The 11489-nt window shown below is 44.3% G+C and overlaps 2 protein-coding genes across 2 annotated transcripts; both read right to left on the reverse strand.

Annotated features, from left to right (window-relative positions):
- Positions 1-7164: 7164 nt before the first annotated feature.
- Positions 7165-8682, reverse strand: LOC131627963 (uncharacterized). The gene has a single exon (XM_058898818.1). The coding sequence runs from the start codon at positions 8680-8682 to the stop codon at positions 7165-7167; it is 1518 nt and encodes a 505-aa protein (XP_058754801.1).
- Positions 8683-9732: 1050 nt separating this feature from the next.
- On the reverse strand, positions 9733-11283 carry LOC131627964 (uncharacterized). Its single transcript, XM_058898819.1, has one exon. It carries the CDS (start codon positions 11281-11283, stop codon positions 9733-9735), a length of 1551 nt encoding a protein of 516 aa, XP_058754802.1.
- Between the last annotated feature and the right edge of the window lie 206 nt (positions 11284-11489).

Here is an 11489-nt window from a genome sequence, read left to right on the forward strand (position 1 = left end):
GGGCTTGCTCCTTCGGAAGATCTATAGAGATCCGGAGGCGGTTCCTTCAACTAATCTGAATATCAGGATAGGAACAAATATCTTCCACCGATCTGGGGACATCGGGAATAGGAATGTCTTTGAACTGATCTGAACTGCGTCAGAAAATAAGTAGAACAATCCTCTTCTGCATGACAAAGCATCAGGATAAGCGCCTGTAATGACTAGGCGAATATTGCTCTCTGGGGAGCATTTGAAATCTGGGTAACTTTCCTGCAGAAAAGAGACAGACATGATATGATTTATGCATGATGCATGTATGAATGTGTATGGAATAACGTTCCCGAGAAGGAAGACGCTACACGCTTTTGAGAATGCTATGCAAATGATGCATGATTCAGACGCTGCTTGGGGAAACAGCGGAGGAGCACTGATTTGCTGAAGAAGTCCTGGAGAGAGCATGGAACTCTGCGGGGAGGACAAGATGAGTGACCAGAAGTCACAAACTGCGAGCTGGCAAAGATGGATCAGAAATCTGCTGGAGACGATCAAATCTGGATGCGAGCTCTGCTTGGGGAATGAATCCTGCTTGAGGATAAGAGCATCCCACTGAACTCGGGGAATATCCTGGCGAACCTTGCTGGGGAAGCCAATCTTCGAAACACTGGGGATGTGGAGATAAGAGCAAGTCATGAAGATAACTCTGGTGAGGAGTGACAGACTTGCTAGGGGATAAAGTATTCCGCTGGGGAAATCCTCGAAGGATGCAGATTCTGCTGAGGATGCATGCGAACCTCTGCTGAGGAGAGAACTCAGCGGGGAAGATGAATACTTCCGCACATCGATCCGCTAGGGATACGAGAAATCCGCTGGGGATAAGGAACTTAGCATAAGAACCTTTTGTTAAGACAACTCCACTGGGGCATAAGATGACTCTTGTGGGGAAAATAGGTCACCCTGTTAGGGAGAGAAGCAGTCCGCTGGGGAATAAGATGACTCTCCTGGGGAAAACAGGTTAATCTGTTGGGGAGAGAAACGCTCTACTGGGGAGAATGAGGAACTCGGGCAAGGAACCTCATTAAGAGCTTACTAGGGAATCAGATACCATTCAATCATGATTCAACTTGGGGAGAAGATATTCCACCGGGGAATAAGGCTTCTGAAACACGGAGTTTGCATTGAGATGTGCTTTGCTGAGGATATGAAATGAAGAAATCTCCTTCGTGCGCACTCAGCTGGAGAGAATGAGGAAATTTCATTAAGATGCGCTTAGTTGGGGAGTGAGAACCTCCTGTTTGGATATATCCACCAACGCGCAGACATAGCATACTTGAAAGGATGGTACCTGCGAGGTAAACACATGAAGACGCCCCAAGATATAGCATGGCATCTTGGTTACACAAGACTTCGAAGCAAATTCAAGGTTTTTTATCATTTCTAATCATGTATTGTAAAAGCAATGCAGTTTTCATATGCAAAGTTTAACACAAACTCAGGACGTTTTATGCAAACAAAACAGTAAAAGAAAACAGCTGTTTAAGATAGAAAGATCTTTATTAATTGAGAACGAAAGCGCTCGTAAGAAAGGCATACAATTTTCAGAAGTAGTTCCTAGTAAGAGGTAACCACACAATTTTTGAATACAATAGAAATGGCAATGTGAAACGGATATCCATTAGTTTCGATCCCGCTATCACTTTTATAATCTCGACGTTCTCATCTCCTTGCTTTGGAAGACCGTACTCATTAGGATTGATCACTGCCCGATCTGATAATGTCACCGAACTTGTGGACCCGACGGGGTTTGGTGGGTGCTTTAGGGATTTGAGTTGCCAGGTGCAAACTCAAGAACACGGAGTCTTGCTTATCCCTCGGTCGGGAGCCCTAAACACGACGATTGGAATTAGAGAATGCTTTAGGGATTTGAGTTGCCAGGTGCAAACTCAAGAACACGGAGTCTTGCTTATCCCTCGGTCGGGAGCCCTAAACACGACGATTGGAATTGGAGAATGCTTTAGGGATTTGAGTTGCCAGGTGCAAACTCAAGAACACGGAGTCTTGCTTATCCCTCGGTCGGGAGCCCTAAGCATGTATGAAGAGTGATTGCCATGGTGGCATGCGAGATGTAGTCGTTCGCTTTTGTCCCTTTTTTGCCTAAGCCGCCCTTTCGGGTTTTCAACTTAGCGGGTATATTTGTTTCTTTTTCATTCTTTTGCCTGATTCATTTTCTTTTCTCTTTTTTTTTTCTTCTTTTTTTTCTTTCTTTTTTTTCTTTTTTTTTTATCAGGTCTATGCGAAGTATTTTTTGACTACATCTGCGTTCACAGGGTGCGGAAAGTTCTCGCCATCCATTGTTGCAAGCATCATGGCGCCGCCAGAGAATACTTTCTGCACAACAAAGGGGCCTTCATACGTCGGAGTCCACTTGCCTCGAGGATCGCCTTGAGGGAGAATGATTCTTTTGAGTACCAGATCACCTGGCTTGTAGCTTTGGGGTCGCACCCGCTTGTCAAAAGCTTTCCTCATCTTCTTTTGGTACACCTGACCATGTCCGATGGCCGCTAAGCGTTTTTCATCAATGAGGTTCAACTGATCCATCCGATTTTGTACCCATTCTGACTCGTCAAGCTCGACGTCTTTCATAATCCTCAAGGAAGGAATCTCAACTTCAACAGGCAATACCGCTTCCATGCCATAAACAAGTGAGAAAGGAGTTGCCCCAGTCGATGTACGCACAGAGGTGCGATAGCCATGCAAGGCGAAAGGCAACATCTCGTGCCAATCTCGGTAGGTCACTACCATCTTCTGCACAATCTTCTTAATGTTCTTGTTGGCCGCTTCAACAGCGCCATTCATCTTTGGACGGTACGGAGAAGAATTGTGATGCTTGATCTTGAAGGACTCGCAAAGCTCCTTCATCATCTTGTTATTGAGATTTGATCCATTATCAGTAATGATCTTCTCAGGAATCCCATAACGGCATATTATGTTGTGCTTGATAAAGCGAGTAATCACTTGCTTGGTGACATTCGCATAAGATGCGGCTTCAACCCACTTGGTGAAATAATCGATGGCAACCAAAATGAAGCGATGCCCATTAGAAGCAGTAGGCTTAATCTCTCCAATCATATCAATGCCCCACATTGCAAAAGGCCACGGAGAAGTCAAAACATTCAACGGCACAGGCGGCACGTGCACTTTGTCAGCATAAATCTGGCACTTGTGACAAATTCTGACATGGTTATGACAATCAGTTTCCATAGTGGACCAATAGTAACCAGCCCTCAAGATCTTCTTAGCCATTGTATGCCCACTTGAATGGGTACCAAACTCACCTTCGTGCATTTCCTCTATGATTTTCGAAGCTTCTTCCTTCACAACACATCGGAGCAACACACCGTCATGATGCCTCTTGTACAATACACCACCGTTGAGGTAAAACTTAGCTGCAAACCTTCTCAGAAACTTCTTATCAGTCACCGACGCTTCGGGAGGATACTCTTGAGTTTCGAGGAACTTTTTTATATCATGATACCAGGGATTTCCATCCAGTTCAACATCAGCCTCAAAGCAGAATGCCGGCTCATCCAACCTATTGATGGTGATGTTAGGCGCTTCGTTGGCCCATTTCACTTTGAACATGGAAGCCAAGGTAGCGAGAGCATCAGCAAGATTGTTCTCTTCTCTAGAAATATGCTCGAATGTGATCTCATCAAAATACGGAATGAGTCTCATCACATGCTCCCTGTATGGAATCAGATTCTGATGGCGAGTTTCCCAATCTCCATTGATCTGGCTAATGACAAGATTGGAATCCCCATAAACTTTCAAGTACTTGATTCGCAAATCAATCGCAGCTTCGATACCATAAATGCAGGCTTCATATTCAGCCATGTTATTAGTGCAATCAAAACAGATTCTGGCTGTAAACGGAATATGAAAACCTGATGGAGAAGTAATTACAGCTCCAACACCATTCCCGAGTGCATTAGAGGCACCATCGAACACGAGCGTCCATCGCGATCCCGGTTCGGGTCCTTCCTCTGGTCCGGGAATGTTACAATCTCTGATGTACAACACATCCTCATCGGGGAATTCAAACTTCATCGGTTCATAATCTTCGACCGGCTGATGCGCAAGATAATCCGCCAACACACTACCTTTGATAGCTTTCTGGGTAGTATACTGGATATCATATTCAGTCAAAATCATTTGCCACCTGGCTACTCTTCCGGAAAGAGCGGGCTTCTCAAAAACATACTTGATAGGATCCATCTTGGAAATCAATAAGGTGGTGTGAACCAACATATACTGCCTCAGCCGGCGAGCAGCCCACACCAAAGCACAGCAAGTTTTCTCGAGCAGTGAGTATCGGGATTCACAGTCGGTAAACTTTTTGCTAAGGTAGTATATTGCATGCTCTTTTCGGCCAGACTCGTCATGTTGACCCAGCACACATCCCATTGAATTTTCAAGAACTGTGAGGTACATAATCAAAGGCCTTCCTGGAACTGGAGGCATTAGTATCGGAGGTTCCTGCAGATACTCTTTCACTTTTTCGAATGCTTTTTGACAATCGTTATTCCACCTGGCCGTCTGATCTTTTCTTAGTAATTTGAATATTGGTTCACAAGTGGCCGTAAGATGAGAGATGAATCTAGCAATGTAGTTCAATCTCCCTAAGAAACCACGAACCTCTTTTTCTGTTCTCGGCTCAGGCATCTCTTGTATAGCTTTTATTTTCGCAGGATCGACCTCAATACCTTTTCCACTAACAACAAAGCCCAACAACTTTCCGGATCGCACTCCAAAAGTGCATTTGTTCGGATTCAACCTCAGTCTGAATTCCCGAAGCCTTTCAAACAACTTCTGCAAGTGAACCAAGTGCTCTTCTTCAGTGTGAGACTTTGCAATCATGTCGTCAACATACACTTCAATCTCTTTGTGAATCATGTCGTGAAAAAGAGTCACCATGGCGCGCTGATACGTTGTCCCTACGTTTTTCAACCCAAAAGGCATGACTTTATAGCAGAAAGTTCCCCACGGTGTGATAAACGTTGTTTTCTCCATGTCTTCTGGTGCCATCTTGATCTGATTGTACCCAGAGAAGCCATCCATGAAGGAAAACACTTTGAAAGGAGCAGTATTATCTACCAACACATCAATGTGAGGAAGAGGAAAATCATCCTTTGGACTCGCCCTATTAAGATCTCTGTAGTCAACACACATCCTGACTTTCCCGTCCTTCTTAGGTACAGGAACAATATTAGCGACCCACGGCGGGTAATTCACAACTTGCAGAAAGCCAGCATCAAATTGTTTCTCAACCTCTTTCTTAATCTTCTCAGACATATCTGGGCGAGTCCTTCGAAGCTTCTGTTTGACAGGAGGACTATCTTCCTTGAGAGGTAGACGATGTACCACAATATCTGTGTCGAGACCAGGCATATCCTCATAGGACCAAGCAAAGATATCCGCATACTCTTTCAACATAACAATAAGCCTCTGCTTCACACTATTCTCAAGTGCAGCCCCTATCTTGACTTCTCGGACCTGCTCTTTAGTACCAACATTTACCATCTCGATTACCTCTTGATGCGGCTGAATCGCTTTCTTTTCCTGTTTCAACAATCTGTCCAACTCATCGGGGAGATCACAATCTTCATAAGCTTCCTCCTCGGCTTGGTAGATCGGATTGTCAAAATCATAATAAGCAATAGCGGAACTGTTACCGATGAAATCCGTGGTAGTGGAACATCTGCATGATTGATGTTTTTATTTTAGTTTTATTTTTATTAAGCTATGTGCAAGTGTGTGCAAAAAAAACATTGCCATTTAAAGGAAAAAGTTAAAAGAAAGACAAAGAGCAAAACATTTGAATGCAAAAACGTCCTTTTATTTCATGATTAACTTTGAAAATGCGAACTGCATGGCCCTACAAATGATTCACTACGCCTTGGGCAGAGCATAGGAATTATGTCATGATAAGAAAAGTAAAAACAAGAAATTTACTCCTGAGCTTGTGTGACTTGAATGACATCTTCAATTGTCCAGTTGCGAGGCATCTCCCCAGGAATACTTGAACGAATCCAGCTATCAAAATCACAATCACTATCCACTTCTTCACCATTGACAATGGCATTAACCTGGCCATCTTGAATGACACCCCCACTCACAAACTTGATCGGGCTAAGGATATCAGGCTTGGGCGATGCAATATGCTTTCCAGGACTGAAACCGAGACCATTCTTGTCAAATTTGGGACGCACGTCAATTACTTGCCCCCAGCCTTCCACTCTTCCAGTCTCAACAACAACCTGAGCGTCTTTCAGAGAAGACATAATCGTTTCTGGCTTCGTTATCTCATAAGGAGGAGTTCTCACAGCATTTACAGCTTCAAACGCTTGGAATGGCGTCTCATGTATTTCACCTTCGATCTCCACATACCGGAAGGAAGACAAGTGACTCACGATGTAATCTTCTTCACCACAGACCGTCACCACTTTACCGTCAACCGGATACTTCAACTTCTGATGAAGAGTGGATGTCACAGCACCAGCCTTTGAATCCACGGTCGTCCCAACAGACAACAGTAAGCAGGTTGAATATCCATCACATAAAAGGTTGTAGTAAAGATCTGAGGACCAATCTGGATTGGTAGATCTACCTCTCCGAAAACAGACCTCCTTGAACCATCAAAGGCGCGCACTACCAACTCACTAGGCCTTAACTCCACACCGGCATAGTCAATTCTCATTAGAGCTGATTTGGGAAGCACGTTCAAAGAAGACCCAGTATCAACCAAAACACGGGACAAAGTCGTCCCCTTACACTCAATCGAAATATGCAAAGCCTTGTTATGGTTTCTCCCTTCTGGAGGAAGATCATAATCCGTAAATCCCAAACCGTTCCCAACGGAGATATTATTGGCCACCGCCTCTAACTGATTCACAGATATTTCATGCGGGACGTAAGCACCATTCAGAATTCGCAAGAGAGCATCTCTATGACCTTCTGAACACATCAGCAGTTGCAAGATGGAAATCTTTGACTGGGTCTGACCCACATGCTCATCAACTTTGTAATCAGACTTCCTGATGATTCTCAATAATTCCTCCACATCCTTAGAAGACACAGCACTATCAGGTGCCCCACTCTGAATCGGAGAGTTCTGGACATCGGGCATTACTTGTTTTCATTTGGCCTTAGCCAAAGCATCTGCATTGTTTTGAACAAGCTGGGGGAGAACACCCTACCACTGCGAGTGATCCTACCAGTACCGGCGAAGTTATCAGTGTTTGCAACTGAGGCCTCAACAAACTTCTCTTTAGATGGCTCGCCTTCTTCCTTCGTGCCATAGTAATATACGTCTGAACCATAATGCCAAGGGATGGCCTTCTCACTCTCATATGGAATAGGCCCTGGCACAGTAATCATCAACGCCGTTGGTTGTTCCCCATACGGGATACTGACAGGTATCTGAATAGGCACCTGGATACATATTGGAACAACTGGATCATAAGGAATTGAGATCACAGACACTTCACCATCCTTACTCTTCGCACCTCTCAACCTTCGATAGAACTGAAGAGGACCCTCATCAATCAGCTTTTGTACCATACCTTTCAAATCAGCACAACCTTCAGGTTGACTTTTGCGATTCTCACAATCAACACCACAGCCCGGGAAGATACCGCTATTAATCAGATGTTGCTTCACAGATACAAGAGGAAAATTCAAACAGCTCACTTCAGATACAACCCTTATCTCTTCACTCTCAATGGCATTCACACCCGAACCTCCGTGAGCAGGCATCGGATTATTGACAATATTGGGTGTAGGAGTGAACTGAATAATCTTTTGGTCCAACAAATCTTGGACTTTGTTCTTTAACGCAATACACCTCTCGGTATCATGCCCAGCAGCACCTGAATGAAAAGCACATCGTGCATTCGCATTGTAATTCGGAGATTGTGTGTCCGGAGCATTCGGAGCATCTCTCAAAGTAATCTTTTCAATCTTAAGCAAATGTTGCAGCACCTGAGCATAGGTCATAGGAATCGGGTCAATCTTTCTGTGAGGCCTAGTCCTGGGAGGATAACGATCATTACTGGAACGCTGTCCCTGCTGATGTTGTTGTTGTGGTACTGGGATCATGACAGCATTGACATGTGAATTGCTTCTCCCTGAACCCCTTCTTCCATATATGGCATCAGCATTTCCTTCTTTCCTTCTGGCATAACCTTCAGCTTGCTTCTTACCACCAGTGGAGTTAGAAGAAGCTCCCAACTGAATTTTCCCCATCTTGAGGCCCATTTCAACACGCTCGCCATATCTCACCATTTCAGAAAAGTTTGCTGAAGCACTACAAGCCAAGTAGTAGTGTCCAGACAAAGTACTGGTAAACATGTCACTCATCTCACGTTCAGTCATTGGTGGCTGAACTCTTGCGGCTAACTCACGCCATTTTTGAGCATACTCCTTGAAGGAATCTTTAGGACCTTGAACCAAACTCTGAAGTTGAGTTCGATTCGGCGCCATGTCAACATTATACTGATAATGCTTAATGAAAGCCTCCACAAGATCTCTCCAGGAATGGATATGAGTACGCTCCAGCTGAACATACCACTCCAAAGAAGCCCCAGCAAGACTATCCTGGAAGAAGTGCATCAGGAAACCTTCATCCTCAGAGTATACCGACATCTTTCGATAATACGCCTTAACATGAGTCATAGGACAAGTCGCCCCATTGTATTTGTCAAAAGATGGAACTTTGAATTTTGGCGGGATCCTCACACCAGGAACCAACCCCAAGTCATTGATATCCATGCCTAACACCCCTTTGCCTTCAACAGCTCTGAGACGTTCTTCAATCAGACGATACCTTTCAACTTCATCATGCGCACCCTCAGCACTGTGCCTTGATAGCTGATCAAAGTTCTCAACATCGAAATCCAGATTACCACGGTTCTGAGTATCTCTCCTTCCCAACAGACGAGACGGAGGTGGAGGTGGAAACCCCTGATGTTGAAAGGATTATAGTGTCCTCCCATACGAGCAAACTCATTCGGATCATGGTGATCATCAATCCTACCAGATACATCCTCAAACAGCCCTTGGCGTCCTTCATTCTCATTCCTTCTAGAATTCTCGACGAGAACTCGCAAGTCATCCTGCCCCTTGGTCACATTAGTCAATGCTTCCATAAACTGCGCCATCTGCGCGTTCATCTGCTCTGTCAGTTGAGCTCTCATCTCAGCCATTTGTTCCTGAATCTGTTCCATCTGCCTTCTCTGATTGCTCCTAGTCGGATACGGGTGATTAGCCGTCTTAGAACTCCTTCTGGTAACAAAACAGCAAGACATGAGATATAAGACCTGCAAAACCTGCAAATATATGACATGTATGATATATGAATGATATGCATGAAATGTTTGTCAATTTTCAGGTATCCAAGAGTTCATCCCACTCTCAGATAGGACATAGAAACCCTGATACAGAATATATTCGAACAATAATCCACGCACGAGAATAATTCAACAAACTGAGCATATTTCATTCAAACATAACCGAGAATTTGAGTTCATACAAACAAAACACATAACCGTGTCACGAAGTGCTTATAAGGCATACAAAAGAAATCCAGAACAACAAAATGCGACCCCATCCAACAATCCTGGACATGGGCGACAAACATCAAGAATACACATCAAATCAAACCCCTAGACCAAACAAATCCCAACCACAGCAGCACTAGGATCGTCTGACAACAGAATGAGCTCCTCCATCTCCTCCCCGCTGGGACCGGAAGCTTGCAAGCTCTTCTTCAAGTCTAGCTGACTTGGCTTTCTCTTCCATCAACCGTTGTTCTGAATCCTGCATCCTTCTCTTGCTATTGCTTTCGGACCTTCGCAACTTCGCACATTCCTGCTGTTTTCGGTACAAGCTTTCATGAGATCGCCTTTGGGCACGTGTCATGCTTGAACCTTCACCTTGCGCATGCTTGAGCTTACGAGCCAATTCCGCCTTTTCGCGATCTTGAAAATACCTCTCCAAGCCAACCTCATTGTCCTTTGCTCTTAGTTTGATGTTGTCCGCTTCAGTTTGAATATAGAGTTCAGCCGCAACGGTATCAGATAAAACCACGGGAGGTTGCTCATACAATGGACATGACCTAGCAAATGGCAACAACAGACTTGCCACTCTTGCTTCAACCCACTTGCGGTAAGGACCCATAACAATAGGAACTTTCTTGCTCAACGTATTCTGATCTCTCTTGTGAACTTTGGTCCAAGCATACGCTATCTTTTCTAGCTCCAGAGGATCTTTACCATCAGCAAAGTACACTGATTCAAATGCTTCTACATCATTCTGAGCCCTTTCCATTGCATATCCCAATTGACGATAGGCGAGTGTGGGATTGTAACTAATGCAACCTCTGGTTCCCATGAGAGGAACGTTGGGATATTGACCGCAACTAGTGATGATGTTCCAAATCTTCCCCACACAATAGTTCCACCTGATGTCATAAGATGTGAGGTTAACAATCCTATCTGACCACTTAAGAGAACTCTTCTTGAGCACAAAAGGTCCTCTCACCGGCAAATGCAACATGAACCACTGATACAACAACGGAAGACAAGAACCAACAACATATCCTCCCTTCTTACTTCTCGAATGGATCGAAAAATAAGCGTCTGCAAGCAACGTTGGCACGGGGTTTTTGTTCATAAAGACACAAATTGCCGCCAAACTCACAAAGTTTTCTCTTGAAGGGAATAAAACAATACCATAAATCATGATAGCAAGCAAGCGACTAAAATCAACCCACTGCTCCTTCTTCGCCGCATCCTCAGCCCTACTGATCAAAAAGCAAAGATAGAAACCAGAAACACCGCCCGATGACTTCCAATTTCTTTCCACCTCCTTTATACCCATGTGAAGAGCTTCAGCTATTTTTTCAAATCTCACAACCTCGGGAACTCGAATGAAAGGTACATCATCAGTGATTCGGATGTTGAGTATGTAAGAAAACTCCTCGAGTGTTGGCACCAGTTGATAATCCTGAAATGTAAAACACCTCAACTGTGGATCATAGAACTGAAACAGGGTGATCAAAGCCATTGGATCAAAAGATGTCTTGAGGATGGAGAGCAAATTGCCATAATCATGATTGAAGTCACGAAGAACCTCCCCTTCCAACCGAGAACTCAAACCAATCAACCCCGAAACATCAATATCCGGAATCTTATAAGCTCTGGTGTGCCTTGTACGCTCCTTGACAGTATCAGTGGGAATGTCCATCTTCAACTTGGGTGAACTCCTGAATATCCCTGAAAATATGACATGCAAATGCTTATTATTATACTTTTTTTTTGCGTTTCTTTTGGAAATAAATATGCTATGATGCAAAGTGGTGGGACTTGTTGCCGCCCACCGGGCATTCTGGACTGCCGGTAACACACATAATACAGAGCCAAAGGTTCGGCCCCCAAATGGTATACCACACG

This window comes from Vicia villosa, unplaced genomic scaffold, assembly GCF_029867415.1.
Source record: "Vicia villosa cultivar HV-30 ecotype Madison, WI unplaced genomic scaffold, Vvil1.0 ctg.000417F_1_1_1, whole genome shotgun sequence".
In the NCBI taxonomy this organism is placed as follows: Eukaryota; Viridiplantae; Streptophyta; class Magnoliopsida; order Fabales; family Fabaceae; genus Vicia; species Vicia villosa.

Bases quoted from the DNA above. Each gene is read 5' to 3' on its own strand.
- LOC131627963 (XM_058898818.1), bottom strand. From the start codon at position 8,682: ATGTCGGTATACTCTGAGGATGAAGGTTTCCTGATGCACTTCTTCCAG.
- LOC131627964 (XM_058898819.1), bottom strand. From the start codon at position 11,283: ATGGACATTCCCACTGATACTGTCAAGGAGCGTACAAGGCACACCAGA.